This window comes from Montipora foliosa, chromosome 1, assembly GCF_036669935.1.
Source record: "Montipora foliosa isolate CH-2021 chromosome 1, ASM3666993v2, whole genome shotgun sequence".
In the NCBI taxonomy this organism is placed as follows: Eukaryota; Metazoa; Cnidaria; class Anthozoa; order Scleractinia; family Acroporidae; genus Montipora; species Montipora foliosa.
Genome location: NC_090869.1, coordinates 22,988,243 through 23,009,803, shown reverse-complemented (window position 1 = coordinate 23,009,803; position 21,561 = coordinate 22,988,243). Strand labels below are relative to the sequence as shown.

The 21,561-nt window shown below is 40.3% G+C and overlaps 3 protein-coding genes across 4 annotated transcripts in view; 1 reads left to right on the top strand and 2 right to left on the bottom strand.

Moving 5' to 3' along the window:
• LOC137993620 (putative ankyrin repeat protein RF_0381) overlaps positions 1–4,565 on the bottom strand; it is a 5,270-nt gene extending 705 nt beyond the window's left edge. Inside the window, exons 1-2 of one of the 2 annotated variants that reach the window (XM_068839578.1) lie at positions 4,186–4,565; positions 1–2,597 (exon numbers count right to left, since the gene is read on the bottom strand). The exon at positions 1–2,597 is cut by the window's left edge and continues 705 nt beyond it. In XM_068839578.1, coding sequence (XP_068695679.1) covers positions 824–2,401 — 1,578 coding nt within the window. In that variant the 5' untranslated portion in view covers positions 2,402–2,597; positions 4,186–4,565 and the 3' untranslated portion in view covers positions 1–823. Of the gene's footprint in view, positions 2,598–3,051; positions 3,342–4,185 lie in introns of those variants that run through there. The other variant, XM_068839585.1, reaches the window with a different exon arrangement.
• LOC137993606 (uncharacterized) overlaps positions 1–6,554 on the top strand; it is a 21,026-nt gene extending 14,472 nt beyond the window's left edge. The window contains exon 15 of the mRNA XM_068839569.1: positions 5,230–6,554. The gene's annotated coding sequence lies outside the window, so the exon portion shown is untranslated. The remainder of the gene's footprint in view (positions 1–5,229) is intronic.
• Positions 6,555–6,961: 407 nt separating this feature from the next.
• Positions 6,962–21,182, bottom strand: LOC137993634 (transmembrane prolyl 4-hydroxylase-like). The gene is made up of 11 exons (XM_068839599.1): positions 20,651–21,182; positions 19,429–19,510; positions 17,171–17,308; positions 16,198–16,289; positions 15,220–15,281; positions 15,044–15,081; positions 14,433–14,598; positions 13,544–13,601; positions 12,592–12,713; positions 12,175–12,265; positions 6,962–9,162 (listed from the first exon to the last, which is right to left on the bottom strand). The coding sequence occupies exons 1-11, from the start codon at positions 20,882–20,884 to the stop codon at positions 8,884–8,886; spliced, it is 1,362 nt and encodes a 453-aa protein (XP_068695700.1). The 5' UTR covers positions 20,885–21,182; the 3' UTR covers positions 6,962–8,883.
• Positions 21,183–21,561: the final 379 nt, after the last annotated feature.

The window sequence follows — 21,561 nt, the reverse complement described above, 5'->3', positions numbered from 1 at the left end:
CTATTCGTTCAAACTATTTATGTTGATCAATACCTTAATTCTCGTGTCTTTCTCAAAGAAGTAAATATAAAAGAAATTTCCACGGATCCACTTCGCGCAAATTGCGTGAACTAAAAAAAAATAATAACTTTAAAGCGATTTTGCAGAAAATTTGACATTGCAATAGTTTTCGGAACAAACCCGGTAGAAGCTTTTAATTTTAACGAAAGATTTGAGAATGGACAGGATATTTTGGTATCACGCACTGTATTCAAACAAATGCTGCAGAAGATTGACTTCATATCTAATTTCGTCCATTAATTAGTATTTGCAATATTAATGCGTGGTGTAATATCGAGTACAACTTTTGCGAGAGACTTCTTGTTGAAACTTCTCATGTCGCCGACAGCAAGTATGGCGTGATGGCAACAGTAAAATGTTTCGGCACGGTTTCAATCCGAATTTTCCCTCTGGAACCTTTTTGACGAAAGTATGCAATGCAAACACGTTTGGAAGTAAGTGTTTGTTAGGGCTTAGGTGAACGACGGTTTCATGCAAACAAAATTTTAATTGCTATTTTATACTGTCAATCTACGCTGCAAATGTCAGTATTGAAATTACAAAAGCACACATCAATACCCCTTTGCCGCCTTAATATTTAAAAAAACACATTTATTGTCCTAAAAAATTGCAGGGTTTTTTCAGTCCATGTGAACATAAACATGAAAGATTAAACACGCCGAGAAGTTTGGTACAAAAATAGAAAGTTACGTACTTATACTTGCTGTATTAAGTCATGGAAACTTTATAAATGATATCAACAAAAGATATATCAGCTGTATCATTATTTCAAAGCCATCGCGTTACCTATCAATCTCTTCATATTCGGGTTTCGAGCTAAATCAATCGGCAACTGTCCATTGTCAGTCTCTGTGAATAAATCGGCGCCTTGTTGTATTAAAATCGACGCTGTTATTGTATTTCCCGTCCTCACGGCCTCATGAAGCGGGCTGCTTCCGTTCAGAGATTGCCTGTTTACCTCTGCGCCATGGAGAAGCAAAAGTTTTACTTCCTCGGCATCTCCTTTTGCCGCTGCTTCGTGAAGAAGCGAAACACCTCTGCTGTTCAACTCATTGAGGTGCATTACGTTTTCGACCGCGCTCACAATCGGAGCAGATCCAAAACCTCTTGACCCATTACTTTTGGACTCGATTGGAAACGAACGCTCTCGAGGTGAAAACTGATATTCCCGTGTTTTTTTCACGCGTTTTGTGTCACTTCTATTTTTGGCAGGAGAGTATGATCTCCCTGTGCTGCTTTGTTTTGTTGGGGATGAAAATCTTTGCTGGGTGGACCGAGATTGTCCTGATAAACTATCGCGGTTGTTCGGGTTTTTGACAGACTCCTGGTGAATGTTGATTGTAGTCGCGCGTACTCGAGCGTAAGCCCTGTTGTTCTCCGCCCTCAGATCATTGTTTTGCTTGGATTTGCTTATTGTTCCATTATTTCCCAGCTCGATATTGTCTAAATTTCCTGTGGAATTTGTTGACCCAGAGCTGTAAGCAGAGTCGGACGACGACGATGAATCGGATGAATCTGAATTGAGGGAAACAGTCGATTGCCTCTTGACCATCTGCTGCCGACGTTTGCCGCATTTCGGGCAAAATGCGCACGAATTCCTTCCACCGAACTCCAAAGAGTTTGAGTCCATCGAGCTTTCGAGAAAATATACGTTGGGTTGTCCCACACCACAGAGGCGCGGGTCCATTGATAACCCTTTGGGATCGTTATCTTTTCGATTGACATCTGTGGTTGCCGGTCGTGGGTAATCCGCGGAACTGCGCCTGTTTTGCGTGTCCGCCAAATTTAACGGCATATTTGAAGGCAAAATTTCGCTAGATGCTCTGGGACGCCCTTTTTCCTGTGCTACCATTACGCTTTGTCTTAACTTATCCTCGAGAATTTCCCGCACTTCAGGCCTGTCTCTCAAGAAATCCTCTACTTCTCTGATTAACCCTGCCCGTCTCATGGCTTCGGCGAGGATCACGACAGATTGTAGATCGCGTGCAAGATCAATAGCCAACTCTCCTTGATCGTTTTCTAAACCCAACGGGGCGCCCATGGCTATAAGATAGCGCATAATCGAATGGTTACGAGCCACAGTTGCTGCATGCATTACACTCCATCCTTCATTATCTTGAATATTGATGTCTGCTCCGTACCTTACCAGCAGTTGAACCAGATGGAGTGTTCCTGTAAAGCAAGTCCGCTGAAGAGCGGTGATACCATCTTCATCGATGTCATCGATGTGAAACTGCGATTCGTTCTGCTCGAGAAGAAATGTCACTCGCAATAAGTCCTTACTGTGGACTGCTTCATGAAATAATTCCACTGGCTTGCGCTTCACAGCGAACTTCAACATCACGGTTATTTCGGAACGTCGTTGCCTCCAAAGGAAATCTTCCGTTCTTCGACAGAGTGCTACTCGATTTGTAATCCACACGCCTCTGTGTTGCGTCGCAGCCTGTTTCTTATGATGACTGACCAACCCGTGACACAAAGGAAATTAGCGGCTTTTAGCTCACCAACAATGCATCGGGAACCCTGGCATACCACCTCTGTAAAGGAACAATTATATCGACTCGTCAAATCCTATTGTCTCGATTGATTACTCGCATTGACATTCACTTGACATTGGATATTTCAGTATCTTATCGCTGTCTCCCGTCGAGATAATAAATTGAGCTTTTTTGGAAGTTATAGTGTTTTTGAGTGACAACACAGGAGTCATATCTACTTCTTAAATTCATTGACTGATTCTTGTAGTTATTTGTTTTGCATTAGCGCCAATCAGGAACACATAATTTTCACATATCCAAAATGCATTTTCTGTGTTTGACGTTGTTTGTAAGGCTACCACACCTTCTCTTTGTTCGAGGTAAGACCCTCATCAAAGCTTTTAACAAAAAGTGTAATCCTGAAAACCCGATTACCTTTGACTAGACTGGACCTACGTCAAATTAGAAACATTTTTGTCAAAACACATACCAGAACTCGAAAAGTTTACGTCACCTCTAAAATCATTTGGTCCACAAATTGAGTGCTTCGTCCTCAGAAACCTTGAAATTTCATGCCTGGTTTGTTTTTCCACATGAGTGGCCCAGTGTTTTCATACGGGGTCCCTTCCCTGAGAAGCATCGACCGTTTAAAGTTACCACTGTTCCTTAGAATTAAGACTTGCTGTTTTTAAAACCTTAACACGCTGGGTCACTTTCGACGCCCTTTGGTGACGAGGGAAAGCGTTAAATTGTGAATTTTTCGTAGGCTACGTGACGATGATGACTTAAACTTTGTTTTGATGAAAGGCCAGTTATATCGATATTAATATCACAAGTTATTGTGTATAGTGATACTGTTCGCTGAGGTGTAACCGCAACAGATATTTTTAAGTATTCAAGTCATACTCACGGTTGTTCATGAAAGTGGAAAATCAATTCAAATTTAACAAAATAATAATAAATTGTCGCTGGATCTAGACAATTCTCACGTGCCCGTCCGAAAAGCTTGGTTACATAAGGAGATCAACAAAAATTCCTAACTTTGCAATGTATTTGTGCTGGTGGAAATGATATGATATGAGTCTATTTTTTTGTTAAATTATACCCTGATGTGACAAGGCTCAAAAGAATACTGGCTTTCCTGTTGCTAACCGCAGATTCGTTAAGTGTCTACTTCTCGCCGGGGGTTATCTTTCCTAGTGGTGATCGCTTAAAAATGGTTGTTGATTTTTCATTTTTAGCACAGCTGATACAAAAAGTGTTTAGATTCCGTTGTAATTATGTTTTTTTTCTCCCTTCTGGTATGACTTAAATGATCACTTAAGGAAACCGGAGGATCTGGTTGGGTTTAACAGTGTGCTCCTGTGGTGGTCGGCTGGGTCTTACACCTCACGTGCCATTGCCCTGGAAAGTATTTTGTTTGATTATGCAATGACTTCTGTTCCTGCTGAAAATTAAATCATACTTTTTTAGCTGTCTTCCTGCAGATAAAAGCCTGACTACAATATGACAAAGTTATACTTTGCTCTAAAAACGCAAACTTATTTCTGCTTTGATCAATGCACCTTTATGTTATGTTGGCTTCCCGCATGGCTCTTCTGGTTAAACATCTACTGGTGTATGTTTTATCACTGACATTTAAGAGTACCTTTGTTCCTGCTTGTGAAATTCTTTTTAGTAGCTGGATTGTGATAGTCTTGTAAACCAACCTCCTGCTCGGCGCACTGTTTCTTCGCACAAAGGATCACACGAATGGTCTAATTAGCTTAGTCTACGAATTTATAGGCGCTGCAAGACACAACTTAAACGCCAGGATAATCATCTCGAGACACGGGTCACTGGTAAAAGCAAAACCTCTCGAATCGAAACAACAACCGAATATTGGTTGATAATTAAATCTCGGTGACGAAATTAATTTTCGACATGACCACAAAAACACACAGTATTGCAAATGGTGCTTCCGTTTTTCATTCGCATGTTGTCGTGATTGTCTGTTTACAATGTGCGCCTTTATGCTCCCCGGAAACATCTCGTGTAGCAAACAGGAAGAACCTAATGTGATGTTTTGAAAAATCATTATGAATTACTCACGCATCGAATTCCATTCGTGAATATTTATCCGAGAACACGATCAGTAATTATGGCCAAACTGTGTGACGTTTGGGGTCAGGCGCCCTGTAAATGTTCTTGATTAATCTTCCCCCGTTCGTGCTCCCCTTGTAAAGTATTTGATAAGGTGTTTTTCAGATTAAACAAGTGTACAGACTCGATGAGGAAGGGAGCAGCCGATGATTGTTATCTTTATTCAATGCTCTGTCTTCTCTATTTTCGTTTTGAGCTTTCGTCTAACCCTGCTGCTTCGTTTATCCAGATGGGAATTTAGTGTCTGGAAAAACATGATTGAGCTGTGAAATCCATTTTTATGGATGTTTGTATATACAGATTTCCTTGTAAATCTTGTGTAATCCTTTCCGTGATCGCCGTTCTGGAGCCAAACATCATTAATTCATTCGTTTACTATTCATTCGTCCAATTATTCGTGGACTTAAAAAAGACCTCAGGGCTTGATCACCGGTCACAGTCAACTTACACGTGCATGCTTTTACTGGTTATAAAGCTAATGATATGCTTCACAGTCTAACGCCGTTTTCAAGTAAATTTCCGTTGCGTAATCGTGGTTTTTTTTTTTCAGTGAGTCACCTTTGCCACTATTGATAGCTCTATTGCACGTGAGTGGGAGTGTTGCCACGCCATTTCTTCGGTTTGGATGCTGATCTCGTACAAGAATGCATGTTTTACAAAACTCGAGACTGTTTATCCATAACAGAGAAGCTAATCCTGTCTATTTTACTCGACACGTCAGAGCCTGTCCTAATGCGCTTCAGCTGGGCACGTCAGTGGGAAAGGCAGTGAAAAGATTAGAACCTCTACCCAAACAGTTCTCCGTCGCCCCTTAGTTTTGACAATCCATACCTCTCTTTCTGCACGTTGTATCACGAGCTCAGTTTTTCCCGAAAAGACGGAGAACAACTTGATGTCATGTGTCTTGTATTCACTGAGATCAAGTCGGAATTCACTCCAAGTGGCCGACGAGTTCCCGCCAATTTACTGGTGTTAAACTGAAGCAGAAAAAACGTCGAGTGTGTTTAGCGCGTGCTTGAGTCCAATGTCTTTTATTTGAATGTACGTTAAATGGCCGACTTCAGTGATCTCACTAAACGTTTTTGGAAGGAAAAAAGTGGGAAAAAATTTTTCTCTGGTTATCCTGGGGGGCCGAAAGTCCGAGTGGAATAGCAGTTCTCGCTCCACTGCCTCACCCGCGATTTATTTTTTAGAGGTAAATAGTTTTTCTTTAAATAAGAATGAAAACTCGAAGCCAGACGCGCAGGCTGCGGCACCGGTGGATGAGAGTTATTTCCAATTATGATTTATATCTTGAGTTCATGGAAGGGAGTTGGTTGTGACAGAAGACATAAAGCGCTTTTTAAAAAGATAAGAAATTCCCGTTTGATAATCATGTCAGAAACCAAACGCGTGCAAGGCTCGTGCTTCGCTTGAACTTCGGAAACAGTTTCTCTAGATGTGCTTGAAGAAAAAAAATTTGGGACTTCGCGCGAGAATGATTTCCGAAAACTATTCTCACCCCTTCAATGAAGTTGTTGTGGTTAAACACATATCTCACACCATGAGAAATATTGTACGACGTAAGTTTTATCAAGGCTCTGTTGTCTAGCCGCGCATCTGTTCTGCATCGGCAGAGATCGTGACAGGTCGTTATGCCGTTTGCTGTGTCAGTGGAAAACAAAAGTATTGTTGAAGTTTCGTTAGAACCCATCCATTAAGGATTCCTTTCCTTTATTTATTATGGCTTATTCTTTAGATGTTGAATGACCTCTTTGAAGTCTCTTGCATGTCTGTCTGTGTCTGGGCTCTGTGCTAAAAACTGATGGGTGGCTAATCAGGGTGGTCCTTACTCCTCGAATCAAGGTTGATGATACTGAAACAAGGTGATTTTATCAAACGTTAGCTGATAAGTGAAGGTTGACCAGCGCCCCATAGACTATCAGCCCGTAGTACAGATAAACATGAAGGTGTAGCACACCCTCCTGATGCAGCCGCGAGTGAATTTCCGTGGAAAATAGCCACGCTGAAACCGAAAATTGATGCTATCTCGCGCAGTTGGTTCTCCTGCGCCCCTCACTTTTCACCGGTCAACATTTAACAGGGGTACCCAACGTCAATTTCACCTAGAAGTTTCGGGAGCCTTTTTTCTGGCGAAAAATTTCGAAAAGGTAAGTTTTGATCCCTATAATTTTCGGATCACTAGACTTTCAGCTAGGGAATCCGAACAGACAAAAACTTTTTAGGGGATACAAATATGCCTATATCTACGGTTTAAATAATAAAATACGTTTAACAATGCTATGTTTAAGTGGTTTTGAACTATATTCTCGTTGGGTGCCCCTGATTTAAGAGCAAATGGACGCAAGCATCTCTCAGCAAAGGCGGCCTCGTGCTTAGTTGTGTAATTGTTCTGTTTCGTGAATGATTGTATGATAGAACAACGCTTATTTTGACAATACGATCAGCTTATATACTTCTATAGTAGAAAATATACTGCAAAGGTTGGTCAAGACAACGTGAATATAGGCGTTTCTACAATATTTCGGCTGGCCAACACCAGCCTTCTTCAGGTTTATTGTAACATATTGTAACAACGCCTATATTCAGGTTGTCTTGACCAACCTTTGCAATATATTTTCTATTTTCAAAGTTTTTTGGTGTGGTCACGATCTATTTTGATCCAAAGTAGAGCAAGTTTTGATCGTACATGGTTTTTGCAGTGGTTTAATCCTTAAAATTACTTCTATATTGTTGTATTCCTTCTTTTCAACCGGCGTCTTGAGCCGATTTGATGCGATTTCAGAGAATAAACGTATCCCTTGCTTTCACTACGAAAAAAAGAACTGAAAAGACAAAACAAAACGACCTGCGACTTTGAAATTATTCAACCCACTTCCTCGCTCGGCGACGACCCAACTTCGTTCCCAGGGCTTTTCTCCGCCAAGGGGAGAAAAGCCCTGGGAACGAAGTTGGGCTTCGACCTAGATTAAAGGGGCTGTGTCACGACAGTGCACTTCATTTTTGTGTCGTTTCACCAGTCGGGCTATGTCACGTTATTTAAGGGTGTTTACAGGAAATATTTCGTTTAAACACGAATTTAAAGCTACAGAATAGTAATGTGGAATTCCTTAACTGAGGAGACTATCGTTACATCACAAACAAGATGATTCTGAGCAAAAGCGACCTTTATCCAGGCGATTTGCGATAGACTTCTAAGAAACGTCGGCCCGTTTTAGTCTTGTCCATTTGTATCCATCGATGCTTCTCTTTCCTTTTGCTGTATTTCTTTTATGATGGTCTACAGTTTTAAGTGGTTATTGCAGTGTTTCATTCTACTTTTTGGGCATTTTAGGTGTCATGAAAATTGCATCATTTTGCGTGACATAGCCCCTCTTGGGTTGCACGTCACGCAAGTGAAAACATAAATCGCTTACCATTTAGTCAAGAAATGGAAATGTTATAGAAGAGGAATAAATAAACTACGGGTCCAAGTCTCAGGACTATGCGATATTCCGTACTTGAGTTGTTCGGCGAAATTTATTACTCAAATTTGTAGGGTTTAGTATGGAGGCGCCATGTTGGTGTACTGCTGAAGTACACCAACATGGCGGCCGGAAACCTGTAGAAACATCTGGAATTTAGTTTGGCTGTCTTTAACACTTTCTGCTGTATAATGAGCTAGCAAACATTCGTATAGACACGCCTCCTAGTATATTGGCTGTTTAGGCCACAAAAACACGAGGGAAATCGATGTTTTTATGCAACTGGCATGTTTTTCGAAAGCCGTCAACTTGTCACGCACTGTGAAAAACTCTGAAATTGAAACTGCTCTATTTTCGAAACGAAGCACGGTACCGAGCTGAAAACATGCAAACAGATATATTTTTAAAACGTCTTGTAGCTGATCAAGATAAAAAATCAAAAGGCTCTTTAGTTTTGTATTTTATTTTTTGTGACGTCACGTGCAACCCAAGAATAGATAGAAACTTTGAAAAACCGTTAGGCTGACCAGTTTTCAAAATATCCAATTGCAATCCGTTTTAATCTTCTTGAACTTTTCCTATCCCTCGCTCCTTTCGCATTCGCTATTTTATTCAAACCTTTCTTCAATGTTTTAAGTAGTTACTGTTACGTCTTGCTCAGTTGACTCGGTTGACCGGGTCGCAGTAGCTGAATTTGGCTAAACTTCATGACATAGCCCCTTTAAAAAAAAGTAGTAATGCTACGATGTGCCGTGATCGTAAAGACTCTTTATGTGCCTTGAATACTTAGTCGGAGCTGTCAACCAGTTGTTTGCAATCCACTTCACTCCTTGAAGAACGTCACACCCACCATGCAACGAGTACCGGTCCACTGAACCAAGAAGACCGCTTTCTTGATCAATAAAGTTATTGTACCACATAATGGCAGTGCCTTTCTTGGGTGGTATAACCAGGTTTGCAAGGTGACAATTGACGCTCAAGTTAAACTCGTCCGTGGTAGTGTTGGGGTCCTCTAGGTCCTAAATAACAAGAATTTTGTGAAGAGAGTTTATGGTCTGAGAACTTGCGAAACCTGATTTATAAGAGGGTCACGAACTGGGAACTGGGATTTTGTTACTGGAAATGGGAGATAAAGAGTCCTTGGTGCGAATGGCATTTGCATTATCAGAGGTCATCAGGTATTAGTTCTGCTCAAAATTCCTGATGTCAAATATTTCATGCAGTCTTCTTAATTTGCGTTCCTGGCCACCGCCATGTGAGAGTGAGGACCTTCCTGATGCTAACAGACCTGTTTTAGACCCTCAAAGCTCCCTATCTACAACATCCCTGCCTCTAATACGGCTTCACTAGCACGAATCGACTTCCCCAAACCCACTGCAAGCAGTGCAATCTCTCGAAAAGAACTTAGAAGCTCAGATGAGGCATTGGGCAAGGCGCCATGGTAAATGTGTCAGATACAGGAACTGAAACGTCCTTAACGTACCCTACCGATTTGCAAGACCTTCGGTCTAGCGATTGATGTGGGTCTAGTGAAGAGGGAGAAGACTCCGAGGAGGATACTGTTGAGGATACTTCTGTTGATGAATTTAGTGATGATGATGATGATGATGATGATGATGATGACAAAGACTCTGAAGGTGACGTAGAAAAACAGAGACTGCGTCATTCAGGATGCTTTTATTATGGGCCAGGTGATAGCGGGCCTTTTTCGGCGGACACTTGCATGGGTAAGCAATCCCAAACAGCTACAAATTATTCCTCGCACTGTCTTTATTGCCTCCGTTCTTCAGTAATTTCATGTTTTGTTTTGACACTTATCATTAACTGCTTCACAAAACGATATCGATGCTCTATAGTTATATTTTCCCTATCATAACTTCGTTTGGGATTTTAGTAGCACGGACTGGGATTTCTAAGAAAACTTGCCACTGGGCCTCCCCCTCGTGACCCTCTTATAAATCAGCACTTTTGGTACAACGTTGCGTGGCCGCATTACGCCATTGCATTGATGAATATACCGATCTTCAAATTTTGCCACAGTTGCGAGATTGAGTACGAGAATAGGAACCTTAAGCACGACACCTTTTTCAGCCACGAACCGCAACCGGAACGAAGCCGTTTTCCTTTGTAACTTGTCTTGACATTACGACATTTATATTCTCAAGTATCTTTTTTATGTTAGAGACGATTAGTTTAATATCTGGTAGAGACTACTGTTCTGGCATGCGAAATGTCAGGAGAGCTCCTGGAAATGTTCATTTCCAGTTTTCGTCCGTGGCTCAAAGTTGTATCATGCGAGTCCCGACCCCAGGGGTGGGTCGTTGTTCCCTCGTTCCCTTTAAAAATTTACTTGTGTTCTCTTGTTCCCGAAATTACTTTCAAACTTGTTCCCAGCTTTTTGATCCCTAAAATTGTTTATGTTCCCTTGTTCCCTAAGATATTTTGTCATTGTTTCCCTGTTCCCCAGTTCAAATTAGCCGTGTTCCCTTCTTTCCCAAAACCCCTGGGAGGGACCCTCATGCTAAATTTGCTGTTTTCTTGGTGTCACTGAGAAACTATCACACAAATAGCTATAGATCGTTTTCACGTGACGTCACAGCGGCCATGTTGGTGTATATGAACAATAGACGTTCTCTCCTTTGGGTATGGAAAGCCATAACTTTCTTAAGTATTCTTTATTCTTTTGGCATTGAAGTATTGTCTTGTTGTGTGGTTTTGTCGTTATGTGGTGAGGTATTGTCATTATGTGACAGAGTTTGATGGTTGCGTGTTGTGTTTTAATCATGGTGTGTTAAGGTCTTCCTTTCACGTGCTGTATTTACAATTTATGTGGTGAGGTTCTTTTATGACGTCGAGTCCTCTCGTTGTGTGATTATAAACACAGCACGTCCACAGAAGACCTCAACACATCATGATGGAAATACAACTCGTAACCAGCAAACCTCGTCACATAATGACGAAACTTCACCACATTATGACAAGAGCTTACTGTATAATGACAAAACCACACCACACACATAATAATGCATTATGGACCATTATGTTGCCACAGTACACTATGACTAAACTCCAAAACATTAATTCTTCAAGACCAAAAGAATAAGGATTACATAAGAAAGTTATGGCTTTCCATATTTGGGAACCAAACTCTATTTTTATGCATATTCCATGCATACATTTTGTATTGTTTTGTACACCAATATGGCCGCCAGGTCACGTGAGTGAAAACCATCTATTCGTATTTTGCGTGTTGTGTTTCCATCATGGTGTGTTGAGGTCTTCCTTTCACGTGCTGTGTTTACATTTTATGTGGTGAGGTTCTTTTATGACGTTAAATATTGGTTGTACGTCACGAAATGACATGGCGAAGATATGTCTCCAAACTTGAAAAAAACTGGCCAGCTTTTTCCAAGTTCCAATCCATTTCCATCCTCCATCGGTGAACTGCAGTGGTTATTGTCAACAAAACTTAGCATTATTTTTTAGTCCTCATTGATGCAAAGATGTCCTTTTACTGTTTTGAAGTTTGACTAAAATAGCGTTACAATGAGATTTCCGTAATGAGAAATTTAGTCAAAAACCCGGTAAAAATTTCTAGTTAAGTTCTCCGAGGCCTTAGACAAAATTTCTAAGCGAGTAAACATAAGTTCATCGGCTCGGTCTAGAAGATATGATCAGTTCCGTTGAATTGTAAATCTTTTTCAAGGGTTTCCCCACCGGTTGTGAATGAAATGACATGGCACAGGGACATGTGTGTCATTGTCTCTTTGTCGATAGACTCAGGCTTCGAGAACGAACAGAGAGTCACCTGAAATGTAGTTAAAGACCATTTTGATAGGTCTCGGTATTTTTCTTTGTGGTAGCGAAAAAATATGTCCGTGAAAGACCTTCCTTGAAGTCGAGAGACAAAAGGAAGCGCAAAAACGAGGAAGGGCCAATCCCAAGGTTTTTATTAAACGCCACTGTCTCCTTCCACCCCCCCTTCCCCCCTTCCCAACTCATATTTGCCCTGTACATTAGCAGAGACTTACCTCTGGTTTGATAGTTGTGTTGTCCGCTATCAAGAATGCGGTTTCGCCTCCCTTTTCCACATTGTTAAGATAGTATAGAATCGTGATGAATCTACAAATTAAAGGATGTTCGTGTAATCTAATTTAAGTAAAGCATTCATGCTAGGAAAATCGAAAAGTCATAGCCTCGACCCTTCTAAAGAAAGGAAGACTGTTCGACCCCGAGCAATTCATCGAAAAATTACATCTCTTTATTTTATAAAGAGCGGCCGCATATTTGTTGCCTAAACAAAGAAACAGTAGCTGTAATGGTGTGCCAAAACAATCCACGGGAAATTTAATTCCATTTTTATAAAACTCTTTAGTCGTATTTTTATTGAGTTAAAAGGGGCACCGGTCACGTGAGTAAAAAAAAAAGTTAAAAAAAAACCAAAATACCTGCACACTCGGCATTCGGGCTTTCCAAAGTGATTTTGATGACAGCAAGGAATTGTGGGATCTTCGAAAGGATTGGAATCCAGATGGCCGTGGTAATGACCAAACGGTTCATAATGAACAACCTGGACAAAAAAAAATTAAAAAATAATGAAAAATTTAACAGGCTCTTCCATGGATTAGGGATGAACGTTTTCGCCAAGCAAGTGATGAATTTTCTATCGCGTGATTTATTACGAGACAAAACTTTCCGGTAGATTTCCGATTCAGCGTTGAGCCCGGACAATACATTATGTGGCTTTTTTTTTTCATCATATTGCCACTCATTCTTTTGAAAATTTCGTCACACGATCAACGATCGAGAAAGGTAAAATATCCAGAATGCCACGGGTTTTCCTAAAAGGCTCTTGCATCATCAGGGCAGCGTGGAATTTTCCTAAAAGGTTTTTGCATCATCAGGGCAGCGTGGAAAGAAATGGTGCATATTTACTCGGCCCGTCTGTGAAGAACTACAAGACAGCTTAAAAAAAACCGCTTTTTGAAAAAATGAAGTGCAAAATGCTGTCTTTTACTAAAAAAAAAAAGCATTAAAAGCAAGGTGAACGCACCATAACACCAAACTCTGTGTGGCCAAAACGTCACGCATGCGCACAACCATTCCACCTGGTTCATTGCCAGGTTCATTGACATTGATTTTTTGACTTTTATGGTATCATACCACCTTAATTTAAATCTGATTTCCGTAATCTATTCTAAAAAATGAAACTGCGCTGTATTCAGTTTTCAGCATCATATCCATCGGCTTCTATTGAGGAGTAATCGTATAATATCTGCCACACCTATTTTGGCTTACACCCTTCACTTTTCTGTTAACCATAAGCACTCCAGTGTGCATGTACAACCGTTTATGATCCTAATTCCGTTGTCCTATATCCTACTTTCCACTATTTCTAACCTGCATCCACTCGCTTCCTTCAATCACCTTGTTTGGCAACTGAGTTAGCTTTGTAATTCTGTGATCAAGAAAAGAAGCAAATTGACTTTAAACGTAGACTGCTAACAGTCCCTTCTGAGTCAGTCGAACCGCCCACTTAAGTCACGCAAGCGAGTTGAGGGGAGAATGGGCATAGGGCACTCTCTCACCATTTTCTCCTCGGCTTGCTTGCGCAATTAAAGCGGGTGGTTCGACTGACTTTAGAAAGGACTGTTAGCAGTCTACTTTAAACGCTGCTTGTGCCAAAACTAAAAGATGCATTATCATAAGTAGGGAAATCGGAGTAAGAGCTCCTCTCGTTCAAAACCTGAACAATTCAACTGATATCATCCAGTAGGTTCAATGAGCGGAACAATTCTTTTAGTTCTGATAACCTCGAGTATATGCGCAGCTTGGTGTAGTATAGAAATACAAAACTAAAAGAAGAAAAAGAGAAAAAGGTTGGATCGTAATCAAGCTCTCAACCACTTGCTATAGGTGCTCTCTGATTCTTGTCGCTCTTCTCCACCATGCACAGATGACTTCTACTCTTTGTAAAGCCTGCATGAGACTCTCAGCTGAGCGCCTCTACATCTTCAGAGAATGAACGCCTCCCTGTTTGTATAAACACCCGACCAAATTAAACCCAACTGAATTTCAGTTAACTGTTTAAATTCAGGCCGGGGGTTTTAAACACAGATGTACTCGGTACATGTAAGGTTAAAGTTTTCTTTCCAGTTTGACACTAAATTAACTCCTCGGAACTAGAATCACCAAAACAGGAATTCCCTCTAATTGGAGAATTTAACGCCATTATTACTGGTATCAGTAAAGTTTTTCGTGGGAAAATTGCCATATCTGAAATGTTTACCTCTTTAGCAATCGCCTCAGTATTGGGTCAGCTTCTTTATCTTGACGTAACCAGGCCTGTAGACTATATCGGGGCCTGTGGCGAGGACTTTTCTCCTTCAAGAAGTCCATGTACCATAGAATCTTCTTAATATTCATCTTAGCAAAAACTTTACGGCTGATTTTACCTACGCAGTGGAACATCACAAAAAAAAAAATCATTGAAAGCAGCAAATCATCATCTTAGTTACATGCCTCCGACTTGTCTGCATTGGCTTCAATTACGAAGTTAGTCTGCGATTAGGTTTATTGGGGACGCGAAAAGAATGGTACTATGTAAGACTAACCCCGTTGCGGGTACTAGGTACACAACTCTTGCAAACTTCATGCCGGGTTTTCCAACCACTATTATGACATCAACCTAATTCCCAGTGCTCCCAGGATTTGCTCTTGCTCGACCAAGGGACAATAGTGTTGACAGGAGGGTTTTTCTCCCGCTTATTTTCAACAATCCGCATCAAGAATCGGAGTCAGTGAGGAAGGAGGTCACTGCCTTAATTTACGGAATATTCTTGGGCATTGTAAGGCTGTTCTATTTTACCGGAACAAACGAAGCCTTTCTATTTAACTCACCATCTTCAAGAGTGTAGGATAAGCCTATCCGTTCCAACCTGGTTGAAATGAAGAGAAGATATTTAAAGACTTTGTACAGTCTTCAAAAGAAACAGGAAATGCCGCAATATGTATTCAGCGTCACGTGAAAATTTTAGTTCCGAAAATCAAGTATATGTTAGGGTTGTTACACTTACATTGCAGGGACCTCGTCCTCTCTCATGAAAAGAAGTTTGCGTTTTTGCGCAAAATGTCTCACCTATAAGGATAAAAAGACCAAGATTTCTCCATGAAAACCAGAGCTGGTGAAAGATACGTATGGTTGTTTTGACAGAACGACCAAGCGAGGCTTTATCATGAGCAGGCGTGTTTGTGAAAATAGACGAGTACGGAAGACGGAAGTATCCTACTGCAAAAGCGCTTTCCATGCACGACGAACCTTATTACTGAGATGTTTTCTGACTGGAAGAAAGGTTTTCTCTTTTTTTTTTGCAAGTGTGAGGAAGCTATTTCGTGGTCCAGTGTCGGAGGAGATTTTTCAAAAAGGAAATATATGGTAAATCTCAGTGCGCCTAAAAAAGTAGTTACCCCCTTAAATGTTTTTTTTTGTACACAATTTCACGTGGTTGCAATAGTACTTCGTAAATTCTCTGAACGAGGGGTGGAGGGCTGGCGTAGTGGTGAGAGCCTGACTCGCGTCCCACCAATGTGGACCGGGCTCGATTTTCAGATTCGGTGTACTTGTCATATGTGGGTTGATTTTGTTGGTTTTCTACTCTGCACCGAGTGGTTTTTCTCCGTGTAGTCGGGTTTTACGCTCTCCTCAAAAACCAGCATTTGATTGGACTTGCGTTAATTTGTTGATTTCGGTTAACAATGTCCCCAATTAGTGCTCCAGCGCTAGAAGACTAAACACTTGAATAAGTTTCTTTAAAGTTCCTTTCCAGCCGACAATACGTGAAAAAAAGTATTTGAGAAACGATGAAGACGTCTTGAAGTGAGACAGAGCCTTAACACTCCCTATTCGGTTGAGTATGTGTCTTTCAAATACCCAATCACCGAATGGGTAACCACCTTATAAATGAGAGGAAACCAAGTGAAATACTTCATATTTTATATGGTACAGTATGAGGATTGAGATTATGAATAGGTGTTGAAAATTAAACTATCCGCACCTCATTAGCATCAATAAAGCCATCATTGTTAACATCCCAAACGGAAAATCCTTTGGCAAATCTTTCATCGTGATCAAGAGTCCAGTTGCCATCTTTGAAAAAAAAAGTGATATGTAGAGATATCTGAGTATTTATTCAGCTCGCTCAGCTGTTATGGATTGAATTCCACTAAATCCAAAGTAAATATTCTTTACCAATCACGACAGACCCAGAAAATCTAATGAGCCAATCGTAATCCGAATTGTAACCATACAGCTCGTATTTTGGTCGGGATAAGTGTCGCGAGTGTGCAACAGATGAGTTACGCTTGGTTTTGCTTGAGGCTGAGAACGAGGCGCGAGCTTTTTATTTTAAACTAATCACCAAAGTTAAAACAATGGAGAACACCAAAGCAAACACTGGATTTTTTTTGACAACCTGGTCCATTGTTGAACAACTGCATGATCGTCTCACGTAGGGCATCAGGAAAAAAGTATTTCTATACAAAAGCTCTGTTAGTGCCATAGCCTCCCCGCTCAGGAGTTATAATAAAACCTAAAAAATACTTAGCAATAAGAATGATAACGGACATCATTACGGTGCGAATCCGAAAACCGTGAACACTTTGATTTGATTTTGACATTTCCCATCGTGCAGAAACAATAAAAAAGACATGAAACTACAAATTAATTACCTTCACTTGTTGCGGTTTAGTTTTCTCGCTCGTGATTGGCTTTTTACTTGAAACACAATAACATTTGATAAATATTTATAGTGAACACGGTTTTCAAAGTCAGGGTCGATGCGCACTAAGGACAAACTCTCTTATTGTCCGGGGCCTATTTAAATGAATTTGTCCAACTCGACAAAAATGATTTATCCTGGCGCACCCGCACTGCTTGTTTATAGCCCGTCAACACTTAAGAAAAAAACACAGCAGAAAAAAACGAAGCATCGAACTGCGATAACGATCTTAAAATCACATAACGTTTACCAGCCTCTGCCATATCCTCGTCCAAGTTCCCTTCATACGCGGCCACATCAAAACCAGCTATACTTGTGGTGAGACCACTGTCCCTTGCCAATGAAATGATGTGTTCACATTCCTCGTCCGACAAGAAGTGGGGGATTTCTAGTTCATAGAGGCAAATAACAGAAAACGTCAATGTCATTTGGCAGACCAAGGAATTTTATAACAAATTTACAGATAATTTCTTTTCAATACTACAGTTCAGTTCATCTACAATCCTGGTCAAAAGTCACGGTTGGGAAGGTTGCGCGCATCACCTCACTTCACACCTAATTCTATTATTCTAACTATTGGCTGTACTATTTGAGAAATACCATGCCCTTGTGCTCCCCTCCCCCTCCCCCACAAAAAAGGCACCATTTCATGGTTTCGTGGAAAGTCTAAAATTGATAAAAGGGAGGGAGGGGTTATCTTTAAAGTGATGCTACCTTCCCAACACTTTTGTCTATGATTGTACATTTCCGATTTCTTTTCTTCTTCGCTTTAAGGTGGCTCAAAACAGTTTCAACACTTGTAAGACACTCTCTTTACAACGAATGACGCTTCAACGCTGTATCACGTAACAGCAATGTTATGGCACCATATGAAACATCGATTATTTCCAAACAAGATGTGGTCATTATTGTGACGTAATAAATTACTTTCGCATCGCGAAAGCTTAATCACTCTTAATTTTGGACGCAATTGCTCATATCTCAAAAACGAAATCGGTGACCCCCTTTTTTATTTCAGAAAAGTGATCAAAGGCCAAGATGAAACTTTCTGCCATGTTTAAAAACATTCTGCATTGCAGAATCAGAGGCACCTTAAAAAATTAAAGAATTAAGGTGGCTCTGAATCCTATGTACAGATTTTTTTTAATTTGCAGGAAGTTTCATCTTGCCCTTCTGGTTACTTTTCAGAAATGAAAAATGGGGGTCACCAAGTTCGTTTTTGAGATATGAGCAACTAAAGACAAAATAAAAGGGTGTTTTTACAGGGCTTGTCCGTTGCCACGGTCACATATTACGTCACAGGAATGACTGCACCTTGTTCAGCAATAATTGGCGTTTCATATGGTACCATAATATTCCTAATACATGATACAGCGTTGTAGTGCCGATCCTTCTAATAAGAGCGTTACTTGACAACGTTGAAACTGGTTTGGGTCTTTACCCAACAACTTTTATATTTTACTTTACAAATGTTTCTTCCTTGTTCATTGCATATTTTAGCATTTGTCTCCAGGCTTACTCCTCATAGTCAGCCACTTAAAGGAAATAAATGGCACTCGAATGTTGCTGTCTGCTTGTGTCTTCTTGTCGTTGAACTGGAAAGTAGGGCTCCATCAATATGCCGAAGGAAGAATATTTAAAAGACAGCAAACAAATTGGGGCAACATAACTGCTTCTTTTTTTTATTTTTAGGGCCTCGGAATGCCATCATTTCCCATGTTTTCCATGGGGAAGTTTCATAAATCAAAGCATGAAAAAATGCAAACTATTCCATAACTTTCTTGTTTATTTGTCAACCTTTGGTGCCAAGTGTATATTAGATTAGTGTGTTAAAGACTGTAAATGTGACTACAGGAAAAGGGCGACACGTCTCCCTTTACGACAGGAATATTAAATAAATTGAAAATTATATGTTATTTTTTGGGATTTCGGAGGTACGCACGTGCGTAGGTGCGTAAATGGTCGCTACGCCCCTGCAAATGCATTAATTTCGGAACAACACTGAAACAACTCGAGAAGCATGCGTAGAGCTAAGACGAATTATTTTACCAATCTTATATTCTCGTGTTGTTGGTATCTCCCACTTGCTCAGCGACCTTGTTCTTCAGTTCAGAGGTCGCTATCATTGAAAACACGCAAATTTGGGTAAATTCTTACCCACGCGCGTTCATGAAATATACTTTGCTTATCCTAAATTGTCAAGTAAATTCATGTGAATAGTATTTCGGGAGCGATTATAAAACACTCGGCCACTATTGTATCCTTGAAGCGACATCCTCTGAATCACGAGGCATGTAATAATTAACAATTATCCACCGACATTGAGGTGAACAATTGTTTTAGTATATACCATGTGGTCGAAAATCTCAACTCTCGCAAAGGGCACTATTTATGATTACTTGTGTGCACGTGGTAGATAAACGCTATTCAAATCCAAATAAGTGACCGGGTATTCTATAATCCAGCCTGTCCTTTGCATTCGCGGTGAACGACAGCTTCTCAACTTACCAAAAAGTAAAGGCTTCATTGCTCTTGTGATGATCTTGTATCTTCTGCTCTGCTCTAATTCCACCCATTTCTCGTGACCCGTCTAAGGATGAACAGAATTCGAGGTTTCTTTTAATTATCAAGCGCAAGACTGCCTGCGAAAATAAACTGAATGCATTATTCCAGCTTATAGAATGCTTCACTCAAATTCGAGCACGTTTCCTGTAATCAAATGAGAAATGACAAGTCAATCGAGCATGCTGGAAACCACTGGTACCTGACTAAGAGCAGACAAAAACTTTCCATAGTTGTATATTAGGTCTTATTCCTGGAGGAAAACTCAATGCAGTTCCCACTAGTTTGAGCCGAAAATCGGTAAAATTGGGTCACCCTGATCAATTTGCATTTGTTTCACACAACTCTGGACAATTTAAGGTTGTAGTCAAAACAATAACTTTCACACGTTTATTTCTAAGGTCTTGGGAACAAGACAAGTCTTTTTTGAACCAATAAGTCTTTAATTGAAACTACTTTTCATTCCATAGATTGCTGACAATCCTTGGTTCATTTGAAGAAATCAAATGACCCTTTCTTTCACATTAATTAATTTAAAAGGGTACAATGTTGTAGAAATGAAAGTAACCTGCAACCAAACATATTCTGAACTGTTTTGGAAGTTACTTATCATCATAGCAAATTGCAATGTTTTTCGTATAATAACATGGGTGACAAATTACTCCTTAATATTGGCGCGAAATTTTAGCGTTAATTTGTAATTTACAATGTTGCCATAGCAACTTTTCCTTTAGTGCCAAAATGGCGTCCAGGTTTGCAAATTAAGGAGTAATTTGTCACCTATGATATTAATAGCTAATCAAATGGTATACTCGTGAAATAAGGGAAAAATTTCACTCGCGATTTGTCCAAAATCAAATAATTATTTGATTTTGGACAAACCGCGCTTGAAATTATTCCCTAATTTCACTCGTCACCATTTGATTACCGACGCTAATGTGACTCGCTAAGTTATAAGTATCCTTTGTCGGTTCCACATTCAGTACTTAAACACTTAAACTGTTCTAAGTTGAAGACACCGCTAAAATGGAAAGGAATGCTTTAGCAGTATATCTGGACCGAGAGATTGACAACTGTAACACGTCTCCTAAGATGGTCTAGGGCGATTCGTGATATTAAATCTCGTTCGGCTCATTTTTTTTAGGAACAAGCCATCCAAGCTACCTACCTTCACCCCATCTAAGCGCACAAGCTTGATTTCATCCGCTCTTTCCTCGTGGCAAATCTCGATAGGATCCGTACACAAATTTAGGAGTTCATCCTCGTTAAAACAGGGTTTCATAAATTTCATGGGCTTCTCCTCTTGTGAAGCTTCGGATACCCTTACACGAGAAAAGGAATAGAGCAAAAGCAAGAATAAATTTATCTGGATCCATTCTGGCTTCCTTTGTAATCCACTCATTCTAATTTAGAGGAACAAGTACATAACGAAGGTAAAACGTCGATTGAATTATTTATTTTCTCTGTCATGAGTTGTGTAGGACAAGCCAAAATCGTTTTGTCTTCAGCGGGCAAGGAACAGGTGATTATTTTGTTGGCGGTGGTGGGTTTCAGGTGTAAAATACTAGGTAAAAGCCTTTATTGTGTGGCACATATCTCATACAGGCCATTTCTGACTTCAATTCACTGTAATTTTCCGAGTGAGGTTAAGTTTAAAGTGATTTTTTTCAAAGACAACATCAAGCACAGAACGCACCTCATTGCAGACACAGTTATACGTTTCGCTGTTGTGCCGTAGGAATCGAATGGTAATCGAAAGAGTAATAGCAAACGCTACACTTTGGCAATGTGTACAGCGCGGGCAATTCGCTCCCATACTGAAAGACTAGAGGTCTACTGCACTTGGTAAAATATCTATACAGTATTTAAATGCGCTGGCTGAGGGCTGATGCTTCGTGGAAAAACATGAAGCCATTTATTTTTAAAGACACGCGGAAATGTACTGGACAAAAGCGACTAAGTTACAAGTGGGCAAGCTTGGAAAATTGATATTTGTAATCCCACAAAGCGTGCTCTCTGGGATAAAAGTATGCTTTACTCGGATTTAGCCTCGAGAGATTTCCTGAAATAACTTTCATG